General features: G+C 41.6%; 1 protein-coding gene across 2 annotated transcripts; it reads left to right on the top strand.

Moving 5' to 3' along the window:
* LOC143781774 (alpha-1-antitrypsin-like) lies at window positions 1-23,548 on the top strand. 2 transcript variants are annotated; one of them, XM_077268609.1, is made up of 8 exons: window positions 1-16; window positions 2,186-2,302; window positions 3,867-3,973; window positions 9,687-9,808; window positions 10,569-11,254; window positions 12,764-13,028; window positions 22,474-22,621; window positions 23,299-23,548. In XM_077268609.1, the coding sequence occupies exons 5-8, from the start codon at window positions 10,573-10,575 to the stop codon at window positions 23,485-23,487; spliced, it is 1,284 nt and encodes a 427-aa protein (XP_077124724.1). In that variant the 5' UTR covers window positions 1-16; window positions 2,186-2,302; window positions 3,867-3,973; window positions 9,687-9,808; window positions 10,569-10,572; the 3' UTR covers window positions 23,488-23,548. The 2 variants fall into 2 exon arrangements, with proteins under 2 accessions (XP_077124724.1, XP_077124716.1); XM_077268601.1 differs by lacking the exons at window positions 1-16; window positions 2,186-2,302; window positions 3,867-3,973 and having other exon boundaries at window positions 9,669-9,808.
* The last annotated feature ends 2,870 nt before the right edge of the window (window positions 23,549-26,418 follow it).

The raw sequence follows: 26,418 nt of genomic DNA, 5'->3' as shown, positions 1-26,418 counted from the left end.
GGGGACGCGAATGTAAGTATGTACTGTTTGTTTTTTTTACATTTTACGCTGGTAACCAGGGTAAACATCGGGTTACTAAGCGCGGCCCTGCGCTTAGTAACCCGATGTTTACCCTGGTTACCCGGGGACCTCGGCATCGTTGGTCGCTGGAGAGCGGTCTGTGTGACAGCTCTCCAGAGACCAAACAGCGACGCTGCAGCGATCGGCATCGTTGTCGCTATCGCTGCAGGGTCGCTTAATGTGAAGGTACCTTAAGACAATCACTGGTGTTTTCTAAAAAGGCAGGCATGATATCAGGAGATGTGTATAATTGGAAGGCATCAGCATAGAGATGGTACAGGAAACCAAATCTATTGATTGTCCAATAAGGGCAGTATACAAAGAGAAGATGAGGGGGCCTAGGACTGATCCTTGAGGAACCCCAACAGTAAGATGAGAGGAGGAGGAACCAGCAAAAGATACAGTGAAGGAGCGGTCAGAGAGATAGGAGGAGAACCAGGAGAGAACGGTGTCCTTGAGGCCGATGGAGTGTAGCATAGTGAGGAGGAGCTGATGATCCACAGTATCAAATGCTGCAGAGAGATCCAGGAGAATTAGCATGGAGTAGTGACCATTAGATTTAGCTGTTAGTAGATCATTAGAGACATTAGTGAGGGCAGATTAAAGAGGGTCGAGAAGAGAGTTATCTGAGCGATAGGGGATAAGACGGGAGTGGACCAGGCGTTCGAGGAGTTTAGAGATGAAGGGAAGATTAGAGACAGGTCTATAGTTAGTGGCACAGTTTTGGTCGAGGGATGTTTTTTAAGTAATAGATGTATGATGGCATGCTTAAATGAGGAGGGAAAGATACCGGAAGAGAGAGAGAGGTTGAATATTTTTGTTATTGAGAAGTGACAGCCGGGGAAAGGGACTGGAGGAGATGTGACGGAATCTGGTCACTGGTGCAAGTGGTTGAGCAAGAAGATGCAAGGAGCCTGATTACTTTTTCTTCTGTAACTGGTTCAAAGTCAGAGAGTGAACTAGATGCAGTGGGGAAGGGAGGGCAGTGCATGGTATGAAGGGATTGGCAGATAATTTCCTGCCGGATGTGGTCAATTTTTTCTTTGAAGTAATTGGCCAGATCGTCAGCACGGAGATCCGCGGAATGAAAAGTGTCAAAGAGACGTTTAGGGCTATTGGACAGTGAGGTGATGAGGGTGTTGAAATAGGTTTGTTTGGAGAGGTGAAGGGCAAAGTTGTATGTTTCATGCATGAACTTATAATGGATGAAATCTTCAGGTAGATTAGATTTTCTCCACAGACGTTCGGCGCACCTGGAGCACCACTGCAAGAAACATGTTTGCAGTGTGTGTGCCACAGTTGTCACCATCTGTGCTGAGTTGTTCTATGCATAGGAGGTGCAATTTCATCTAGGGCACTTTGCAGGGTTTCATTGTAAAGCTTCAGTGCAGAATCAGGACATGAGATGGAGGAGATATGGGCCAATGAGGACTGCAAGTTCTTCATAAGTTTCTGGCTGTTAATGGCCTGTATGATTCTATAAATGTGGAAAGTGGGGGTGACCTGAGCGGGATGGTAGTTCTTGATAGAGAATGAAAGAAGGTTGTGGTCAGAGAGTGGGAGAGGGGAGTTTGTGAAATTGTCCACTGAGCAAAGCAGGGAGAAGACCAAGTCGAGGGAGTTTCTATCTTCATGCGTTGGAGAGTTAGTATGCTGCGAGATATAAAATGAAAACATGTTGAAGATGAAACAAATGTACAAATATATAATGTATTGGCCAGACTAACATCTCAACCAAGAGAATAGCAGTATTCAAGAATAAAGTATGTGCGGTGACTTACTATCATTGAGCGACAATACAAATTTATATCATTATAGACATTGTATTTGTGTTTTTAGCAGTGAAGTATAGTGATTTCCTTGATCCAATAGTATGGTGAGGTGACAACCACAATACAAATTAAGAGTGCAAAAAAGAATGAAAAGTGACAGTTGTGAATGATAGTTTATTATCTACTAAGAGTATGTTACATATAAATATCTTGCATTAAAAAATAATATATATACAAAACATTTTTTTTTTAATTATTGCCTGCAAATATAAAAAAATTGCACGTTGGAAAATGTGAATATTACTGAAGATGTCATTCAAATTCTTCCATTTCTTTTCCTTTCTATTCCATAGGTAATCTGTCATCAAATAGTTGGCAATCAAACAACATACAAAGACCGCACATAAGCACCAGCCAGCGCACCTCTCCCGTATCCAAGTCCAAGCTGCCTTCCGAACCATCCAAGAATGGTAAGAATCAATTCAAAAAGGGAATGTTACTAGATAAAGAAACAAGATATAGGTTAAAAACAAGACATAAAAACACCCAACATACTAAAAACCTAAAAATATTGATTTTAACCCCTTTATGACCTTGGGATTTTCCGTTTTTCCGTGTTCGTTTTTCGCTCCCCTCCTTCCCAGAGCCATAACTTTTTTATTTTTCCGTCAATATGGCCATGTGAGGGCTTATTTTTTGCGGGACGAGTTGCACTTTTAAACAACATCATTGGTTTTAGCATGTCATGTACTAGAAAACAGGAAAAAAATTCCAAGTGCGGTGAAATTGCAAAAAAAAGTGCAGTCCAACACTTGTTTTTTGTTTGGCTTTTTTGCTAGGTTCACTAAATGCTAAAACTGACCTGCCATTATGATTCTCCAGGTCATTACGAGTTCATAGACACCTAACATGACTAGGTTATTTTTTATCTAAGTGGTGAAAAAAAATTCCAAACTTTGCTAAAAAAAAAAAAAATTGTGCCATTTTCCGATACCCGTAGCGTCTCCATTTTTCATGATCTGGGGTCTGTTGAGGGCTTATTTTTTGCGTGCCGAGCTGATGTTTTTAATGATACGATTTCAGTGCAGATATGTTCTTTTGATCGCCCGTTATTGCATTTTAATGCAATGTCGGGGCGACCAAAAAAATGTAATTCTGGCATTTCGAATTTTTTTCTCGCTATGCTGTTTAGCTATCAGGTTAATGCTTTTCTTTTATTGGTAGATCGGGCGATTCTGAAAGCAGTGATACCAAATATGTGAAGGTTTGATTTTTTTTATTGATTTATTTTGAATGGGGCGAAAGGGGGGTGATTTAAACTTTTATATTTTTTTTATTTTTTTCACATTTTTTTTATTTTTTTTTTTACTTTTGCCATGCTTCAATAGCCTCCATAGGAGGCTAGAAGCTGGCACAACGCGATCGGCTCTGCTACAGCAGAAATGCAGGTTCAGTAACCGGGGATCAGTAACCATAGAGGTCTCAAAGACCTCTATGGTTACTATACAGAAGCATCACCGACCCCCGATCATGTGACGGGGGTCAGTGATGCGCTCATTTCCGGCCGCCTGGCCAGAAGCGCCAGTTAAATGCCGCTGTCAGCGTTTGACATTTAACTAGTTAATAGGTTCGCAATTGCGGGCACATGTCAGATGTTCAAAACAGCTGACATGTCCTGGCTTTGATGCGGGCTCACCGCCGGAGCCCGCATCAAAGCGGGGGTTCTGACCTCGGACGTACTATCCCGTCCGAGGTCAGAAAGGGGTTAAAGAAAAGGGGCAAAACTTCAAATTTCATTTAACCTGTTAGGCTGGACAGAGCCTATCTTCAGAATCCATCTAGCCTCTAATTGGGCCAGACTCTTTCGCCAGTTTCCTCCTCTCTAATCAATAAAAACTGTATCAATTCCTGTCACCTTTAAAAGCTTGGCATTGAAGTCATGAACAAGTTTAAAATGTCTCAGTATTGGTTTAAATTCCAAGGTATCCATAATATGGCAAGCATTGATTATATCCCTATGATGTTCTCTTACAGCAAGATTTAGAGATAGAGGCTACTCAAAGAGAAGCATCAAGAGGGCTGCAGCAGAAAAGAGAACTGACCTACTGCAACCAAAAGCAATAACAAAAAATGAACAGAAGGTGAGATTTATCTCAACGTATAATGAAAAGTGGTCAGACATGTATTTTTTCTTTTCAATACTTGGTGTATACTTCCCATTATTTGTAGGATTATGCAGTAATATAGTAGTAATATTCTTGTACATAGGGACAGTATTATGGTAGTTATATTCCTGTACATAGGGGCAGTATTATAGTAGTTATATTCTTGTACATCAGGGCAGCATTATAGTAGTTATATTCTTGTACATAGGAGCAGTATTATAGTAGTTATATTCCTGTACATAGGGGCAGTATTATAGTAGTTATATTCTTGTACATCAGGGCAGCATTATAGTAGTTATATTCTTGTACATAGGAGCAGTATTATAGTAGCTATATTCTTGTACATAGGGGCAGTATTATAGTAGCTATATTCTTGTACAAAGCAGCAGTATTATAGTAGTAATATTCTTGTTCATAGGGACAGTATTATAGTAGTTATATTCTTGTACATAAGGGCAATATTATATTAGGTATATTCTTGTACAAAGAGGCAGTATTATAGTACGGTAGTTATATTCTTGTACATAAGGGCAGTATTATAGTAGCTATATTCTTGTTCAGAGTGGGCAGTATTATAGTAGTTATATTTTTGCTCATAGGGGGCAGTATTATAGTAGTTATATTCTTTTACACAGGGGCTGTATTATAGTAGTTATATTCTTGTACATAGGGGCAATATTATAGTAGTTTTATTCTTATACATAATGGCGGTATTATAGTATTTATGTTCTTGTACATAGGGGCAGTATTATAGTAGTTATATTCTTGCACATAGCGGGCATTATTAGAGTAGTTATATTCTTGTTCATAGAGGGCAGTATTATTATTATTTATTTATATAGCACCATTGATTCCATGGTGATGTACATGAGAAGAGGTTACATAAAAATTACACATATCACTTACAGTAAACAATCTAACAATGACAGACTGATACAGAGGGGAGAGGTCCCTGCCCTTGCGGCAGGGCCGTATTTAGAGTTTCTGCTGCTCTAGGCACTTTTAGTGCTGCCTCCCCCATTGGTGAGTATGACACTATCGGCAGTGACTTTGGCAAAAATCGCTGATGTGAAAGTCACCTTTTGCAGCAGATCCGGCAGTTTTTCCGCATCTGCCACGTAACGGATCACTTACGGCAACACTGTGTTCGGCCTCATTCATTCCCTATGGGACTTGCAGATATGTGCGGCACTTGCGGTTTTGCCGCGATCCGGCAAATGCGGTACTTGCAGCAATGGAAAAAAACACTGCTAGCAGTGTTTTTTGTATCACCGCAAGTGCAAAACCGCAATTGGCGCACATGTCTGCAAGTAGCCATCACTACCTGTCCCTAGACCTTACTAGCTCATCCATAACCATCCCTCCCTGACCTAAAAATTACACTATAAAACTTTAGAAAAACAATTTATTAACTGACATATTCCTATGATAATGAGGCTCCAGGCTACGGCGTAGACTAGGACGGGCAGTCTCCGGGTCTCCATTCTCTCTGTGCACACCCTCAGTCCCTGCCTCACTGCCTGTGCTGCACTGTGCACAGACCTCCCTCCACCGGACCCGGTAATCGCCGCTCGCAGTAGCATACCGGCAGAGGCATATCTAGGGCTTCTGGCACCAGGGGCAAGAATTCATTTTGGTGCCCCCCCTCCGCCAAGGACATATGCGATTTGCACACTCAGTCATGTGCCCACGAGCTCCTCTCCCTAATGCTCTCAATGTTCAGTGAAAAACTGAGAGAAGCGGGAAGAGAAGCTCGCTGTCACAGGACCATAAGTATGAAAATCGCATATGAGTGAAGTGTCCGTCTGACGACTACTGGAACCTGCAGAGCTGAATCCTGACACCGCCGGCTTCTGAATTCTCACAACTAATGCACTGCACACTTTAAGGGTATGTGCACACGTTGCGGATTCTCTGCGGATCCGCAGCGTTTTTTGCAGTGCAGAAACGCTGCAGATCCGCAATTGATTTACAGTACAATGTAAATCAATGAGAAAAAAAAAATGCTGTGCACACTTTGCGGAAAATCTGCTGCGGAAACGGACACGTGGTAGCGCTCATTAAGGTGATGAATATGCGCATATTCATCACCTTAATAAGCGGTACCATGTAACCGCTGAAGACAGGAAGCGCTGCCGGCGCTGAGACCCAGCTGCAGCCACCGCTGGAGGAAGGTGAGTATTACGTCTTCAGGGAGGGGGGCGGGAAGGAGGGAGGGAGGGTTTGGGGCGGGAAGGAGGGAGGGAGGGTTTGGGGCGGGAAGGAGGGAAGGATGGGGGCGGGAAGGAGGGAGGAGGGGGTGGGCACTTGACCCCGGAATTTTATACAAAAAAAAAAAGAAAAAACCTAGCTCAAGTGCGTCCCCCCCGCATCCCGCCGCCCTAGGCACGTGCCCTCAAGTGCCTAGTGGCAAATACGGCCCTGCCTTGCGGGCTTACATCCTACAGGATGGTGGGGAAGGAGGCAGTAGGTTGGGGGTTGCAGCAGTTCCGCTGTTGGTGAGGCAGTAGCTCTGGTAGTGGTGCGGAGGCAGCAGGGTCATTGCAGGCTGTAGGCTTTTTTGAAGAGGTGGGTTTTCAGGTTCCGTCTGAAGGATCTGAATGTGGTTGATAGTTTGACGTGTTGGGGCACAGAATTTCAGAGGATGGGGGATGTTCGGGAGAAGTCTTGGAGGCGATTAGGTGAGGAGCGAATAAGCGTGGAGGAGAGAAGGAGGTCTTGGAAGGACTGGAGATTACTTGAGGGAAGATATCAGGACATTAGTTCAGAGCTATATGGAGGAGACAGGTTATGGATGGCTTTGTAGGTCAGTATTAGTAATTTGAACTGGATACGCTGAGGGAATGAGAGCTAGTGAACAGATTTGCCAATGGGAGAAGTGGAGGAGTAGCAAGGCGAGAGATGAATTAGTCAGGCAGCAGAGTTAAGGATGGACTGGAGAGGTGTGAGAGTGTTAGCAGGGAGGCCACAGGAAAGGATGTTGCATGTACAAGCATTTTAGTAGATTGAGGGTTGAGGAAAAGACGGATTCTAGAGACATTTTTGAGCTGGAGGTGACAGGAGGTGGAAAGAGCTTGGATGTGAAGTTTGAAGGACAGGGCAGAGTCAAGGGTTAAATCAAGGCAGCGGACTTCCGGTAAGGGGGAAAGCGTGATGTCATTAATTGTGATAGATAGATCAGGTAAGGAAGATCTGTGAGATGGAGGAAAGATGAGGAGTTCAGATTTGTCTATATTGAGTTTGAAGAAGCGATAGGAGAAGAAGGAGGATATGGCTGATAGACACTCCGGGATTCTGAACAGCCGATAGGTGACGTCTGGGCCAGAGAGGTAGATCTGAGTGTCACCAGCATAAAGGAGGCACTGGAATCCATGGGACGTTATGAGTTGTCCCAGGCCAAGTTTATAGATTGAGAAGAGTAGGGGTCCTATAACAGAGTATTGGGGGACTCCAACAGAGAGAGGGCGGGATGAGCAGGTAGTGTGGGAGTGGGAGACGCTGAATGTGCGGTTGGAAAGGTATGAGGAGATCCAGTATTATAGTAGTTAGTTATATTCTTGTACATATGGGGCAGTATTATAGTAGTTATATTCCAGTACATAGTGGGCAGTATTATAGTAATTATATTATTGTACATAGGAGCAGTATTATATTAGTTATATGCTTGAAACAGAGGCTGTATTCTAGCAGTTATATTCCTGTACATAGGGGCAGTAATATAATAGTTATATTCTTGTGCATAGGAGCCATATTATAGTAGTTATATTTTTGTACATAGGTGGTAGTATTATAGTAATTATATTCTTGTACATAGGGGCAGTATTATAGTAGTTGTTTTCTTGTACACAGGGGCAGTATTAAAGTAGTTATATTCTTGTACATAGGAGCAGTATAATAGTAGTTATATTCTTGTACATAGGGGCAGCATTATAGTAGTTATATTCTAGTGTATAGGAACAATATTATAGTAGTTATATTCTTGTACATGGGGCAGTATTATGGTAGTTATATTCCTGTACTTAGGAGAAGTATTATAGTAGGTATATTCTTGTACATATCAGCAGCATTATAGTAGTTATATTCTAGTGTATAGGAGCAATATTATAGTAGTTATATTCTTGTACATAGGAGCAGTATTATAGTAGTTATATTCTTGTACATAGGGGCAGTATTATAGTAGTTATATTCTTGTACATAGGAGCAGTATTATAGGAGTTATATTTTTGTACTTAGGAGCAGTACTATAGTAGTTATATTCCTGTATGCAGGGGCAGTAATATAGTTGTTATATATTTGTACAGGATAGGTAGCTTAAGTTAATGAAACAATACCAGCCGTGAAATAAAATAAAAATTGCTGGAGTAGTACTTGGGTTTCTTTTATGCAGAATGTATCAGCTGCATATGGTTGTTTAATTATTACAGTTTGCACCAAATGATAAAAACCCATTTCAAAACCTACAGTGGGTGAAATAAGTATTTGATCCCTTGCTGATTTGATTTTTTAAGTTTGCCCATTGACAAATATATGAACAGTCTATAATTTTAAGGGTAGGTTAATTTTAACATTGAGAGATAGAATATTAAAAATAAAATCCAGAAAATCACAAATTCCTCCTGACATGTGCGCAAACCTCATTATCAACTACAAAAAAACATCTGACTGCTGTGCTTGCCAACAAGTGCTTTGCCATCAAGTATTAAGTCTTGTTTGCCAGAGGGATTAAATACTTATTTCTGACTGCAAAATGCAAATACATTTATATAATTTATTTAATGTGATTTTCTGGATTTTATTTTTAATATTCTTTCTCTCAATGATAAAATTAACTTACCCTTAAAATTATAGACTGTTCACGTCTTTGTCAGTGGGTAAACTTACAAAATCAGCAAGGGGTCAAATACTTATTTCCTCCACTGTATATAAATGCTCCGATCTCCAGCTTTCTCCACTTATTGTATAATGTATATTAACCGTTGTACTTGCCCATTAGCCATTTTTGGGTTAAACATCTTTTATAAGACACCCCCTCGAGCCCCCCGAGGAAGCCCACATGAAACGCGCATTGGAGCTGCTTAGATACTTGGTCCATGTGGGTGATAAATGGGTAAGAGATTTTAGGAATCAATATACGCAATTTGGGTTCTAGGAATTCTTATGGCTATGGATTCTTAGTGCAGTTATAATGAATTGTCTTTTTGATGTGTCTATATGGTACTTTTTTTAACTGGTATATATGTTATGTGATGCTGGCAATTTAAATAGTTTGACTCCTACTGTATTCTGCATTAGTATTATACAAATAGTAATATATGGATTTTTTATATAAAATGTAATGCTGATTTATATTTTATTGAATGGTATGTTATATTATCTCTTCCCAACCCAAATACTTACATGTGGCATATACTACATTGACACCCATATCTTGGTTATGCTTTTGTGTGTATACTTTGTTCTAATTTTTTGATGCCAATTTTTAAAATTTGTCAGAAAAAAATTACTATTGTCTTGATGGATAAGTTACTTCATTTTCTCTGGTGTATTAATCTTTTTATAAAAGTAAAATTTCAATGACTTGTAAAAAATATATATATATTTTTACAGTTTTTATTATTTCTTATTAGGGGGGCACAGAGTTTATTATAAGTTGATACAACTCAAATAATTGTAATTGACTTTGGCACAGACGATCCTGCAGCGCACAGGTTACAGGTTAATCATTAGAGAATTAAACTTTCACAATCGTCCTATAAAAAGTAATCTGTTACATTGAAGCCACCTGCAAAGTCTGGAGGATCCAGAGATACTGTGAGTACCGAGATGATTTATATAATGTTTATTTTTTTTGCACATTTGAAACATTGTTGGGGTTGTTTTTCTATATATTGAATACTCCATAATAACAGTCAGTGATACCAATGGTCTTCTGATGTTTCCGATCATGAGATTTTTATGCATTTTAGTTACTTTTATAGTAACATTTAATTCCACAACACTTTACAGACACCCTGAGCTCATAATCTAAATTCCTTATCAGTATGTCTTTGGAGTTTGTGAGGATCCAGAAGATACCAACACAAAACAAAGAGAGGTCATACAAAATCCTTGAAAATTTGCTCCTCCGTGAACCTAGGACCCCAGCACTGTGAAGCAACAGCGCAGAGCACTGAGGCACGATGCCGCCCCAAACAATCAATTACTTTTTCAATTAATCTTCATTCTAAACAAATCAGATCAATTAATTATTGAATCCCAATGCCATTACCAGCAGATGAACTTGATCTGATTGTGCCATTGATCTGCATTTTGAACCACGTGATAGGTTATTACAATAATTATTTTATCTAAAATGTTTTTTTGATCAGTGCTTTTCTTTTTGTAGATATGTTCAATTAACCAACAATTTCCATTGAAATGAATGAAAATGACAGTTAAGAAGCAGTTTCTGGATGAGAGCAGTCATGGTTTCATATTTCAGTTGGTTAACTATGGGCAGTATATAGATGACATCACTTTTTTATTACATTCGGCAAAATCTGTCTCAGTGAAATGTTTCTTTGTCTTGCAGAAATATGAGGGTCTTTCTGTTTTTGGGAGTGGCTCTACTTTTAACATTATCTTTGGCCGATCATCATGAGGGTGATTATCATGACAAGGATGACCACAATGATCACAAGGGCGACCATCACAAGAAGGGAGACCACCATGGCAAAGAGCATCACCATCAGCATAACGAGTCAATGCCTTGCCATAAGATAGCTCAATACAATTCCAAATTCTCCTTTGACCTGTATAGGCAGGTGGCTCTGGATCATCCTTCTGAGAACATTGTCTTCTCCCCAGTCAGTGTTTCTACTGCATTTGCTTTCTTGTCTCTTGGTGCTAAGGCTCAGACCCACTCACAGATTATTGAAGGAATCGGTTTCAACACTTCTGAGATCCTAGAGCAGGAAATCCATGAAGGTTTCCACCATCTTTTAGTTCTCCTGAATGATGTGAACAGGGAGCTGCAGCTCAGTGGAGGGAATGCGCTCTTCATCTCCCAGGAACACAAGATTCTCCAGACGTTCTTAGATGAGGCCAAGAAGCTCTACCTCTCTGAGGCATTCTCTACTGACTTCAAGAACAATGAAGAAGCCAAAAATCAAATTAACAGTTACGTGGAGAAAAACACACATGGCAAGATTGCTGAGCTGCTGGACAGTGTAGACAAGGATACCATCTTTGTCCTTATCAACTACATTTATTTTAAAGGTAATCAGTAACATTTTAAGGGTATGTGCACACGTCACGATTTCTTGCAGAAATTTCCTGAAGAAAACTGGAAATTTTCTGCAAGAAATCCGCATTTTTTTTTTGCGTTTTTTTCCCGTTTTTTTTTAGCATTTTGCAAGCAAAATTAGCTTGCAGAATGCTAAAGTTTTCCAAGCGATCTGTAGCATCGCTTGGAAAACTGACTGACAGGTTGGTCACACTTGTCAAACATAGTGTTTGACAAGTGTGACCAACTTTTTACTATAGATGCTGCTTATGCAGCATTAATAGTAAAAAGATATCATGTTAAAAATAATAAAAAAATAAAAAAATGGTTATACTCACCTTCTGCAGACAGCCGATCTCCTCAACGGCGTCCGTACCTATAGATGGTGTGTGCGACGTCATCGCAGGTTCTTCACACACACCATCTATAGGAATGGAAGCGGCAGCATGCACCGCTGAGAGGCGGGAAGACTCCGGGGGCCATCGAAGGTGAGTATATGACTATTTTTTTTTTTTATTCTTTTTTTTTACCAATTATATGGCGCCCAGTCCGTGGAGGAGAGTCTCCTCTCCTCCACCCTGGGTACCAACCGCACATGATCCGCTTACTTCCCGCATGGTGGGCACAGCCCCGTGCAGGAAGTAAGCAGATCAATGCATTCCTAGGTGTGCGGAATCCCTGAATTCCGCAAATTTAATGAACATGTTGCTTTTTTTTCCGCGATGCGATTTTTTCGAGGAAAAAAATGCAACATTTGCACAAGAAATGCGGAATACACTTAAAATAATGGGAGGCATATGTAAGCATTTTTTTCGCGTTTTTATAGCGAAAAAACGCGGAAAAAATGCAAAAAATACTGAACGTGTGCACATGGCCTAACACACAGTAATTTGAAGATTGTTTATCTTCACCCTCAGTAGGGCCTTAAAGACTTGCCTTAGAAATTTTCTAAAACATGTCAGGGGCAAGCTACTAAAATATGACTTTTGTTAGCAGTAATGACTGACCAGAATATTTATCTTGGGTGTAGGATGTGGATTTGCAAAAAAGAAAAGCCAGGTCACCTGCCATAGTTTGTGTGTGGAGCTTCTGTGTCGTCCTGACCAGATGTAGAAACTGCAGGTCCCAGAAGAGGAAAGTCCAGCTCCAGGTAAAACCAATGTGTTTATTTGAAAGAACGCCAGAGGTGCGTTCAAAATGCATTGCATTGCCTTTTTCCTCCCTCCTTCACCTTTCTATATTTTCATGACAAGGATGTATTTTTAAAAAAATCTATTTTTCAAAAAAACGCATTGATTTTACTTGGAACTGGTCTTTCCTCCTGGTTTCTGTAGGACATGGATGGCTGCACAAGCAGATGAGTATAGCTTTACAATACTCTACAGTTAGGCCATTATTGGGTGTCAATAGTATTGGCAACATAATGTCACAGCGCAGTCATTATCCCTCGAGACATAATACAATGCCATAATTTCTTTTTACTATTTATTGTTTCTTTATAGCAAAATGGGAAAATCCATTTGAAAAGGAGCATACAAAGGAGGGAGATTTTCATGTCAGTGAGAATAAAACTGTGAAGGTGCCGTTCATGAGACGAACAGGATTTTACAAGGCGGCCATCACCGATGAGGCTACTGTGGTCTCCATACCCTACAAAGGAGATGCTGGTGCTTTACTCATTCTACCAGAGATGGGGAAGTTGTCCGAAATGGAACAGAATTTAAACACAATTTCAATTTATAAGTTTAAGAATTCATTGCGCAGGAGGTGAGGAAGTATTGACTTATATAAAATTCCAAAAAATGCAGTAAATTGTGGGTGCCATGCCCATGTATACTATGTATTAATTTTATCTATCCCTATAACAGATAGATCATATTTATTCATTTTTCTTTTTTTGTATAACAGCTTCAGAGCTTTGTTTTCTTATCCATAACTGAGATGAGGTTGTACTCATAGTCATCTATTATGGAGGCTATAGAGGACGGTCTTTAATCACCTGGTTACCCACTATAGGTGTATAACCAGGGGCTGGCTGGCAAATTTTAGCCTGGGGGGCAAGCACACAGCAGTGGCCCATGAGTAGCGACCCAACCTTAAAGGGGTTTTCGGATCTTAAGCTACATGTCTACAGACACTATGTGTGAATCCTCATATCATGAGCACTGTGAGGATTTTCTGGTACCGGCACCGGGAACAGGTGGTCTTGTTACTGCAAGCTTGCGAATATAAATATAAATATCGTCACACACCAAACAACCACAGTTCCACTGTATAAAGAGACACACACACGGCCGGACTGGGACAAAAAAGCAGACCTGCCTGCCAAACAAACCCATATCCATTTAAATGGGTTTTCCAATATTTTTTTTAATTTTCCCATAAAAAAAACCTGAAAATAATAAACCAGTATTGACCTTCCCAAAGTCCAATGTCACCTCTCTGACAATAGAAGAGGAGGAGTGATACTGTGCAGTGTATATATACAGGACAGGACGAGCGGTACTGTGCAGTGTATATATACAGGACAGGAGGAGCGGTACTGTGCAGTGTATATATACAGGACAGGAGGAGCGGTACTGTGCAGTGTATATATACAGGACAGGAGGAGCGGTACTGTGCAGTGTATATATACAGGACAGGAGGAGCGGTACTGTGCAGTGTATATATACAGGACAGGAGGAGCGGTACTGTGCAGTGTATATATACAGGACAGGAGGAGTGGTACTGTGCAGTGTATATATATATACAGGACAGGAGGAGTGGTACTGTGCAGTGTATATATACAGGACAGGAGGAATGGTACTGTGTAGTGTATATATACAGGACAGGAGGAGCGGTACTGTGCAGTGTATATATACAGGACAGGAGGAGCGGTACTGTGCAGTGTATATATACAGGACAGGAGGAGCGGTACTGTGCAGTGTATATATACAGGACAGGAGAAGTGGTACTGTGCAGTGTATATATACAGGACAGGAGGAGTGGTACTGTCCAGCGTATATATACAGGACAGGAGGAGTGGTACTGTGCAGTGTATATATACAGGACAGGAGGAGTGGTACTGTGCAGTGTATATATACAGGACAGGAGGAGCGGTACTGTGCAGTGTATATATACAGGACAGGAGGAGCGGTACTGTGCAGTGTATATATACAGGACAGGAGGAGCGGTACTGTGCAGTGTATATATACAGGACAGGAGGAGCGGTACTGTGCAGTGTATATATACAGGACAGGAGGAGTGGTACTGTGCAGTGTATATATACAGGACAGGAGAAGTGGTACTGTGCAGTGTATATATACAGGACAGGAGGAGCTGTACTGTGCAGTGTATATATACAGGAGAGGATGTGTGGTACTGTGCAGTGTATATATACAGGAGAGGATGTGTGGTACTGTGCAGTGTATATATACAGGACAGGAGGAGTGGTACTGTGCAGTGTATATACAGGACAGGAGGAACGGTAGTGTGCAGTGTATACATACAGGACAGGAGGAGTGGTACTGTGCAGTGTATATATATACAGGACAGGAGGAGTGGTACTGTGCAGTATATATATACAGGACAGGAGGAGTGGTACTGTGCAGTGTATATATACAGGGCAGGAGGAGCGGTACTGTGCAGTGTATATATACAGGACAGGAGGAGTGGTACTGTGCAGTGTATATATACAGGACAGGAGGAGGGTACTGTGCAGTGTATATATACAGGACAGGAGGAGTGGTACTGTGCAGTGTATATATACAGGAGGAGTGGTACTGTGCAGTGTATATATACAGGAGGAGTGGTACTGTGCAGTGTATATATACAGAACAGGAGGAGTGGTACTGTGCAGTGTATATATACAGGAGTGGTACTGTGCAGTGTATATATACAGGATTAGTGGTACTGTGCAGTGTATATACACAGGACAGTTGGAACGGTACTGTGCAGTGTATCCATACAGGACAGGAGGAGTGGTACTGTGCAGTGTATATATACAGGACAGGAGGAGTGGTACTGTGCAGTGTATATATACAGGACAGGAGTAGTGGTACTGTGCAGTGTATATATACAGGAGTGGTACTGTGCAGTGTATATATACAGGACAGGAGGAGTGGTACTGTGCAGTGTATATATACAGGACAGGAGGAGTGGTACTGTGCAGTGTATATATACAGGAGGAGTGGTACTGTGCAGTGTATATATACAGGAGGAGTGGTACTGTGCAGTGTATATATACAGAACAGGAGGAGTGGTACTGTGCAGTGTATATATACAGGAGTGGTACTGTGCAGTGTATATATACAGGATTAGTGGTACTGTGCAGTGTATATACACAGGACAGTTGGAACGGTACTGTGCAGTGTATCCATACAGGACAGGAGGAGTGGTACTGTGCAGTGTATATATACAGGACAGGAGGAGTGGTACTGTGCAGTGTATATATACAGGACAGGAGTAGTGGTACTGTGCAGTGTATATATACAGGAGTGGTACTGTGCAGTGTATATATACAGGACAGTTGGAACGGTACTGTGCAGTGTATATATACAGAACAGGAGGAGTGGTACTGTGCAGTGTATATATACAGGAGTGGTACTGTGCAGTGTATATATACAGGACAGGAGGAGTGGTACTGTGCAGTGTATATATACAGGACAGGAGGAGTGGTACTGTGCAGTGTATACATACAGGACAGGAGGAGTGGTACTGTGCAGTGTATATATACAGGAGTGGTACTGTGCAGTGTATATGTACAGGACAGTTGGAACGGTACTGTGCAGTGTATACATACAGGACAGGAGGAGTGGTACTGTGCAGTGTATATATACAGGAGTGGTACTGTGCAGTGTATATATACAGGACAGTTGGAACGGTACTGTGCAGTGTATATATACAGAACAGGAGGAGTGGTACTGTGCAGTGTATATATACAGGAGTGGTACTGTGCAGTGTATATATACAGGACAGTTGGAACGGTACTGTGCAGTGTATATATACAGGACAGGAGGAGTGGTGTTGTGCAGTGTATATATACAGGACAGGATGAGTGGTACTGTGCAGTGTATATATACAGAACAGGAGGAGTGGTACTGTGCAGTGTATATATACAGGAGGAGTGGTACTGTGCAGTGTATATATACAGGAGGAGAGGTACTGTGCAGTGTATATATACAGGACAGGAGGAACGGTACTGTGCAGTGTATACATACAGGACAGGAGGAGTGGTACTGTGCAGTGTATATATACAGGTGGAGTGGTACTGTGCAGTGTATATATACAGGATAGTTGGAACGGTACTGTGCAGTGTATATATACAGGACAGGAGGAGTGGTGTTGTGCAGTGTATATATACAGGACAGGATGAGTGGTACTGTGCAGTGTATATATACAGGACAGGAGGAGTGGTACTGTGCAGTGTATATATACAGGTGGAGTGGTACTGTGCAGTGTATATATACAGAAAAGGCCATGTTCACACTTTCAGTATTTGGTCAGTATTTTACATCAGTATTTGTAGCCAAAACCAGGAGTGGGTGATAAATGCAGAAGTGGTGCATTTGTTTCTATAAGGCTATGTGCACACTTTGCGGTGTGCTCTGTGGGTTCTCCCGCAGCGGATTTGATAAATCTGCAGGGCAAAACCGCTGCAGTTATCCCTGCAGATTTATCGCGGTTTGTCTGCCAGTTTCCGCTGCGGGTTTTACTCCTATACTATTGATGCTGCATATGCAGCAATATGCGGCATCAATAGTAATGTTAAAAATAATAAAAAATGGTTATACTCACCCTCTGATGTCCGGATCTCCTCGGCGCTGCACACGGCGGTCCGGTTCCAAAGATGCTGTGCGAGAAGGACCTTCGTGACGTCACCGCAGGTCCTGCTCGCAAAGCAACCCTGAGACCGGACAGCCGCGTGCAGCGCTGAGAGGTGAGTATATCATTATTTTTTATTTTAATTCTTTTTTTTTTTACACTAATATGGTACCCAGGCCTGGAGGAGAATCTCCTCTCCTCCACCCCGGGTACCATCTGCACATTATCCGCTTACTTCCCGCATCGTGGGCACAGCCCCATGGGGGAAGTAAGCGAATCAATGCATTCCTATGTGTGCAGAATCGCAGCGATTCTGCGCAAAGAAGTGACATGCTGCGGAATGTAAACCACTGCGTTTCTGCGCGGTTTTTCCCGCAGCATGTGCACAGCGGATTGCGGTTTCCATAGAGTTTACATGTAACTGTAAACGCAATGGAAACTGCTGCGGACCCGCAGCATCAAAATCGCCGCGGATCCGCGGTAAAACCCGCAAAGTGTGAACATGGCCTTATACTTTTCCTCTGGATTGTCCCACTCCTGGTTTTGGCTTACAAATACTGATTAAAATACTGAACAAATACTGACCGTGTGAACGTGGGCTTAATACAGGTGCTCATTAGGGTGGAATCACACTAGCATATGGAATCGGATGTGATCTAACGATACCCGGCTCTTGCTCTGCTGCGAGTGTGAGCCAAGTGTCAGTGCTCCAATGTTCTCGCAGCACAGGTGTGGAGGAGACGGAGAAATTCATTTCTCCATCTCCTCAATGGTCTGACTCGCCGTGTATCGGACTGCAACATCTGCTGAGAAAAAAACGGCTGCACACGGACAGCAAGTGGGAAGAAAATTGTACCACTTTTGTGGAAGAAAATGGAACCAATTTTTGTTATACTCTTTATTAGCCCATGTGGCAACATTTCACTTCCATATCAGAGAAATGTTCAGTTATGGATCCGAAACACTGCCACACAGGCCAATAAAGAGTACGCTACTTTTCTAACAATTAATCAGGCTCCCTCATCCCTGACTCCATGGCTCCTTATCCCCTTCCTTGTCTGCATGGCTCCTTATCCTCATCCTTGTATGCATGGCTCCTTATCCCCATCCTTATATGCATGGCTCCTTATCCCCATCCTTATATGCATGGCTCCTTATCCCCATCCTTATATGCATGGCTCCTTATCCCCATCCTTATATGCATGGCTCCTTATCCCCATCCTTGAATGCATGGCTCCTTATTCACATTCTTGTATGCATGGCTCCATATCCCCATCCTTATATGCATGGCTCCTTATCCCCATCCTTGTATGCATGGCTTCTTATCCCCATCCTTGTCTGCATGGTTTCTTATCCCCATCCATGTCTGCATGGCTCCTTATCCCCGTCCTTGTATGCAAGGCTCCTTATCCCCATCCTTGTCTGCATTGCTCCTTATCCCCATCCTTGTATACATGGCTCCTTATCCTCGTCCTTGTATGCATGGCTCCTTATCCCTGTTCTTGTATGCATTTTTCCTATAAAAAAAACAAAAAAAAAATCCTACTTATCTTCCCTGCATGCCCTCGCAGCATCTCGTTCCGGTGCCAGCAGCTCCTGTGGCTGGGTGATCACGTGTCCCCCGCTCTTTAAGGTAATGAATATTTACTCCACGCCTATGGGAATGGAGAGGGGTGAATACTCATTACCTTAATGAGCGGAGGATACATGATCTCTCGGCCTGAAGAGCTGCTGGCTCAGGAATGAGATGCAGCGAGGGCGCGCAAGGAAGGTAAATAGGATGTGTGCTGGAAGCCGGCGGCTGTGCGCATGCTGTAAGAGAAATGAATATTCACTGCCAGCGCAGTGAATATTCATTTCTCTTTAGCAGCGGCACAGGCTTTAGCCGCAGCCACCGGCTACTGCTTCTGTGACCCGCTGATCCCTCTCCATCTTTCTGAGACAATGACTCGTGTATAAGCCGAGGGGGGCATTTTCAGCACAAAAAAAAAATATGCTGAAAAACTCGGCTTATACACGAGTATTTACGGTATACTACATTCTATTATATACACTGCAAATTATATACCGTGTTAAGGAATATAGAGCGGTGTAAATATTATATAGTGTAGAGATGTGGCAGTGTATATATAGTGTGAATTCTACACTATATACAGCACCATACTATATAAACATCTCTAGACTATAATATATATATATACACACGCTAGATGGTGGCCCGATTCTAACGCATCGGGTATTCTAGAATATGTATAGTAGTATATAGCACAGCCCAAATATAGCACAGCCCACGTAGTATATAACACAGGCCAGGTAGTATATAACACAGGCCACGTAGTATATAACACAGGCCACGTAGTATATAACACAGGCCACGTAGTATATAACACAGGCCACGTAGTATATAGCACAGGCCACGTAGTATATAGCACAGGCCACGCAGTATATAACACAGCCCATGCAGTATATAACACAGCCACGTACTATATAGCACAGCCCACGTAGTATATAACACTGCCCACGTAGTATATAGCACAGCCGACGTAGTATATAGCACAACCGACGTAGTATATAGCACAGCCGACGTAGTATATAGCACAACCGACGTAGTATATAGCACAGGCCACGCAGTATATAACACAGCCCATGCAGTATATAACACAGCCACGTACTATATAGCACAGCCCACGTAGTATATAACACTGCCCACGTAGTATATAGCACAGCCGACGTAGTATATAGCACAGCCGACGTAGTATATAGCACAGCCGACGTAGTATATAGCACAGCCCACGTAGTATATAGCACAGCCGACGTAGTATATAGCACAGCCCACGTAGTAAATAGCAATGTGAGACTATATTCCTGTTAAAAAAAAAAAATAATTAAAATAAAAAATAGTTATATACTCACCTTCCGGCGGCCCCCGGATCCAGCCCAGGCCTTTACCGATGCTCCTCGTGACGCTCCAGTCCCAAGAATGCATTGCGGCAATAACACGTGATGATGTAGCGGTCTCGCGAGACCGCTATATCATCTCCGGTCATTGCCGCAATGCGCTCTTGGGACCGGAGCGTCGCGAGGAGTGGGAAAGGCACCGGAAGGTGAGAATAGCACGATTTTTAATTTTTTTTTATTATTTTTAACATTAGATCTAGTAAAAAGTTGGTCACACAGGGTTAATAGCAGCAGTAACAGACTGCTAAACCGCAATGGGGGCACTGACCGGAGGAGAGTAGGGAGGGGCAAATTCGTGGCCGGACTGTGCCCGTCGATGATTGGTCGCGGTCGGCCGCAACCAATCAGCGACGCGGGATTTCCATGACTGACAAACAGACGGAAGTGACCCTTAGACGATTATATAGATAGATACCGCGACTATACACAGCAGTATCACCTATATAACGAATATGAAGTAGTCTACACATTACATAGATGATACTGCTGTATATAATGATAGTATCACCTATATAATGTATGTACAGCAGTCTATATACATTCTATAGGAAATACTGCTACTATATATACATTATATATAGGTGATACTGCTGGGTATATATGTGTGTGTGTATATATATATATATATATATATATATATATATATATATATATATATATATATATATATATATATACACATACATACACATACACCGCAGTGTTACCTATAACGAATATACACATCAGTAGCAGTACTGCCTATAGAATGTATATAGACTGCTGTATATACATTATATAGGTGATACTATCAATATATACAGAAGCAGCCAGTATCACTTATATATTGTATATACAGCAGTCTATATACATTCTATAGGCAATATCACTACTGCTGTGTATATACGTTATATATAGGTGATAGTGCTGTGTATATACGTACGTGTGTGTGTGTGTGTACACACACACCAGTATCACCTATATAACGAATATACACATCAGTAGCAGTATTCCCTATATAATGTATATAGACTGCTATATATACACATTATATAGGTGATACTGCTGTATATAATCACTGTATCACCTATATAATGTATGTATGTATAGCAGTCTATATACATTATATAGTGAATACTGCTACTGATGTGTATATACGTTATATAGGTGATATTGCTGTGTATATATGTACGGGTGTGTGTGTGTGTGTGTGTGTGTATATAAATACACACACACACACACACACACACACACCGCAGTGTCACCTATATAATCTATATACATCAGTAGCAGCATTCCTTATATAATGTATATAGACTGCTATATATACATTGTATAGGTGATACAGTGATCATGTACAGCAGTATCACCTATATAATGTATATATAGCAGTCTTTACACATTATATAGGTGCCACTGCTGTATATACACATTTAAAAAAATCATCTTGGGACTTACCAGGTCCCTGAGATGGGGGGGAGGTCGGGAGGATGAAGGGCTGAGGTGGATCGGGTCCCAGCGTCGGCGGTAGAGGATCCCAGGCAGCATTGGTGAGAGCAGTCTTCTCTGACGCTGGTACAGGCCGGCCAGCGTCAGACACAGGTGGAGGCGCCCTATGCGCGCCAGCTTTTCAAATATCTCCGTGTGCACGCGGGGTCTCCTGCTTCCCGCGCTGACAAGGGCAGCAGGAGCTGGAGCAGACGAGCACACTCAGCACACGCAGGAACAAGGACCGCGGCCGTGCTCAACGCTCATTGCTCCCGCGACCCGCACTGACGCCGGCCGCTACGGCCCTTGTCAGTGCGGGCAACTGAACACGCGCATACAGGACCATTTAAAGGGCCGGCTGGAAGTTTTGTGCGCTATGTAGTAAAATCGCTGCCGGTAATCCAGCGGCCCTGTGTAGCTGCTCAGGGACCGGCCCGGGGGGCAAATGCATTCCTGCAACCCGGCCCAGTCCGCCCCTGTGTATAACGCTTCTTTTCTGCTCTCTCCTTCCTTCTGCTCTTTGTGCTTCCGTCATTCTGGTAAATATATATAAATATATACCTCAATCTCAGTCCTATGTCTACTTTTGCATTATGGAGTAATATGGGGACACTGCTATAATGAGGTAATGATGCTTACATGCACCTTAGGAAATAGTAAAAAAATTTCTTCAAAGTGGGACTCATCCCTGGAGAACAAAACTATACAGAACATATGACAATTTGTAAATATACTTCATTATCAACAGTATAAATATAACCCAATGTGTGTTCCATCCCCCTCCCCATACAAGATCCCCATTGTGGAGACATCTATGTATAGATTAAAAGGTTTGGCAGGTGGAGCGACGTGTATCAGAGAGGACTGGGGGTGATTGTATTATTACAGAAGGGTCCATGCTCTATGAAGCATCTGCACATTATCACATGATGTCCACAGGTCATATATCGTCTGTTCTTATGTTCTTGATTTTACTTTATTTTAGGTTTATGAACCTTCACCTCCCCAAATTCTCCATCACTGGTACTGTCAATCTTAAAGAAACATTCAGCAAGATGGGTGTAGTAGATGTCTTCTCAGACAATGCTGATCTGTCTGGTATCACCGGAGGAGCCAACGTAAAGATTTCTAAGGTAAAATCTATCTATCTAGAAAGTAAAAATGGAAAAAAAACCAGGCAGCACTCCCAATACTGCAAAAGTAAAGGAAACGTTGATACGCCACATGGGCAAATAAAAGTCCACTTTTTCTATTGCAATATTTGTAGTTCTGCACGCTTTTTTACTTTCTATTTACGGTACCTATTAGGCTACGTTCACACGATCCTTTTTTCACTGCGGTTTTTTCAGGTCCTTTTTTTGCAAAATCCGCAGTGAAATCCGCAGTTCTTTTCACTGCGGTTTTTGATCCTTTTTCTGCTGTGGATTCCACTGCGGGTTTCCAACTGCAGTTTCCTATTGGTGCTGCTGGAAACCCGCAGCGGAATCCGCAGAAAGAAGTGACATGGTACTTCTTTTTTCCGCAGGCAAATCCGCACGGATTTCCCTGCGAAAAAAAGGATTGTCGGCACAGCGGGTTTTGTTTTCCATTGGGTTACATTGTACTGTAACCTGCATGGAAAAAGGATGCGGATCCGCAGCTGCAATTCCGCTGCGGATCCGCACCAAAAACCGCACCGTGTGAACGTAGCCTTAAATGGACATTTGTTTGGTAGTCCTTGCTCCAGGCTTTTATTGTGTGCCTTTGTGCTGTTCCTTTTTTTATCTTTTCTTTTGAACTATAATAAGTTTCTTCTTCTCAACCTCCGCAGGCTGTCCATAAAGCTGTGCTCAATGTCAATGAGTATGGGACAGAGGCGACCGGCGTCACAGCACTTGAGGCAGTTCCCATGATGCTTCCCACTCAAGTCAAATATGACCGTCCCTTTATTTTTACATTGTATGATCTTAAAGCCAAGAGTGTTCTTTTTATTGGAAGAGTCTTAAACCCCCAGCAATAATTCTTTGAAAAAACCTTCCCTTCAATAAAAAGTTACATTTTCTCTATGTTGTCACATATTTTATAAAATTGTTATATTTATCTGACCACCTCTGGCCCGTCCACCCCAGGAGATCACCTGAGAGGCATCACTGCTGATCCCAAGGAAGGGAACAGCTGTCACTTGACTGTCGCTCCTCTATCTCCTGCTCTCTAATTAAGGTATAAATGTAGAAAATGGAAAGTAAAGGAGAACATGAGACTGACACCGTGAAGCCTCCAAGCAATAGAAGGGTAAGGCAGAGGTTAAAAGACCTCCTGGAGCCCAGAGTTTTGGTCAACAGTCCACTGTAAAGTGATCTCACAGTCCTCTAGGTCAATGAGACTCACTTCCCAAGGGATTCTGTTTTCTCAAGGGTGGAGCCGACCAGTCCACTCCTCCATTATCTCATCCTTTGTGTTACATATCCATCTAGGTGACCACTTGAGCTCTCCATCTTAGGACTCCGAGTATTAGCCAAACAAAGTATAAAGTGGAGCTTCCTAAGTTATATGATAATGTACATAGGAGCAGTATTATAGTAGTTATATTCTTGTACATAGGAGCAGTATTATAGTAGTTATATTCTTGTACATAGGAGCAGTATTATAGTAGTTATATTCTTGTACATAGGGGCAGTATTATAGTAGTTATATTCTTGTATATAGGAGCAGTATTATAGTAGTTATATTCTTGTACATAGGGGGGCAGTATTATAGTAGTTATATTCTTGTACATGGGGCAGTATTATAGTAGTTATATTCTTGTACATAGGGACAGTATTATAGTAGTTATATTCCTGTACATAGGGGCAGTATTATAGTAGTTATATTCTTGTACATAGGGGCAGTATTTTACTATTTAACAAAAATCAGGGCTAATTGTGGCACTTCCTAAATTCAATATAATCCTACAAATAATCTGAAGTGTATACCAAGTATTGAAAAGAAAAAATAGATCTTTATTAAATAATCATATAAATTAATAATCACAATAAATATACATGGTAAATGCTGTAAACACTGATGCTCAGATAGGCTAGTAAAAAATATGTCTCTCCACATGACAGGTTTTTTATTTCATATATAGTGCTGCATAAGTACTTAATGTATAAATACACATAAAAAGGTGACTGCATTAGTTGGTATTGCTAAAAAGTGCTTAGTGCATAATTAAATATATATTGGATAGTGCATATTAGATTTTAAAGTACACCAGTGTGTGCTACAGTGCCTGTTAGTACAGAATACTAGTAAAGTGCATGTGTAGTTATAGCAGCAAGATGTATTGTGATATGAGAGAGTGAAAACCACATGCAGAGTAATTATAATCAACAGATACGATAAATACAAGTGTGTTGATACAAGGCCTGTAATGCAGTCCAATGCCCCAACGCGCGTTTCACTTTTGCTTCTTCCTGGGGGATGTGTCTGTGAGGGGTATAGATGCTGGGTCTATTTATAGTCCTGTGTGATGATGCTCACATCGATGTATGGGGGAGTGATGTCAGTACTGGTGAGCCATTCCACGTCACTGGTCCACGCCCTCCCATCCAATGCGTCGGGATAGGAGGAAGGAGTTAGCGACGCTGTGGACGTGTTGCCACGGAGACTCACTGCAAAAGCAGGGGGGTATGTTAAGGACCGGATTATTGTGTAATGTGCAGAGTATTAAACATCATATAATGTTAGATGATGTTAAAGTTCTGCCTTCTAATACGTACTATAGGTGCATTGTGCTTGAGAAGTGCCCAAGCTCTGCTTACTTGTATATGCACTATGAGTGCGTTGTAATGGAAAGCTGCAAATACTCTGCTTTTCTGTGTACGAACTATAGGTGCGCTATGTAGGGGAAATGTTACATTGACTGGGTATGGCATAAATCTGCAATAAAAACAACATTTTTAGGCACTGTCTGTTTTTAAAAAACAAGATGTAGAGAAGATGGATATATATTATTAACTCAGCATTCTCATCTATTTATTAAAGCGCATATTGAAACAAAAAAAAGTGATTTGTTACCGTGTTAGCCAGTAGAAAAAAAGATATAGAGCGCTCTCAGTGGGAGAACGAAAATAGGAATCTTGTGGGTGTGATACCTTTTAATGGCTAACAAAATAGAGTGAATGATGTTACAAAGCAAGCTTTCAAGACTGCTTACGTCTCTATTTATCAGGCTAGTATAACAAAATATTTGAAGAAACCAAATTATATACATTATAGAGCACAGGCAAGGTGTGATACATGGACATTTAAATAATGAAACACTGGGCTTAAAGAGAGAATTCTTAATTAGGTAAGAATAGACAAGTGGTGTGAAAGTTTCATGGACCCCATATGCATATGGGATTAAAGGGCTGGTGGTGCCTTCATTGTTTTTGGAGGAAATTTCTCAGATTTGGTAGTGGGCCATAAATCCTCCTGACAAATTGAGTCCTGCGAACAGAATCAAATATGTTAATGAATTTGTATTCCCAGACCCTGCGATGTTTCTGTGATTTCAAATTGCCTTTCAAAATGACAGCTTTCATATTGTCTATGTTGTGTGTCCTGGACCACAGAAATGTTTGGCCACAGGTAAATGTTTTTTTTGTCTGTAATTGTATGGCGATGAGACCTCATCCTTGCTCTCAGTCTCTGTCCTGTTTATCCAACATAGAGGCCCCCCACAGGACATATATTGCATAGAAATAAATACACCACATTGGATGAGGAACATGTGAATGGCCGGGGATCTTATAGTCCTGCTGTGTGTTGGGGATTTGGATCTTGTCTTTGGTCTCTATATGAATGCAGGTTTTGCATCTCCTCCCATTGCAAGGATGTGTCCTTCTTGGTGAATCGGAGGGCATTGAACTTTGGATCATGATGTTTCTTAAATTAGGAGGTTGCCTGTAACATAGCAAGGGGGGGT

Source organism: Ranitomeya variabilis, chromosome 1 (genome assembly GCF_051348905.1).
Source record: "Ranitomeya variabilis isolate aRanVar5 chromosome 1, aRanVar5.hap1, whole genome shotgun sequence".
Lineage (NCBI taxonomy): Eukaryota > Metazoa > Chordata > Amphibia > Anura > Dendrobatidae > Ranitomeya > Ranitomeya variabilis.
Note: the sequence above shows the minus strand (reverse complement) of the source record. Positions and strands in the feature narration are given on the sequence as shown.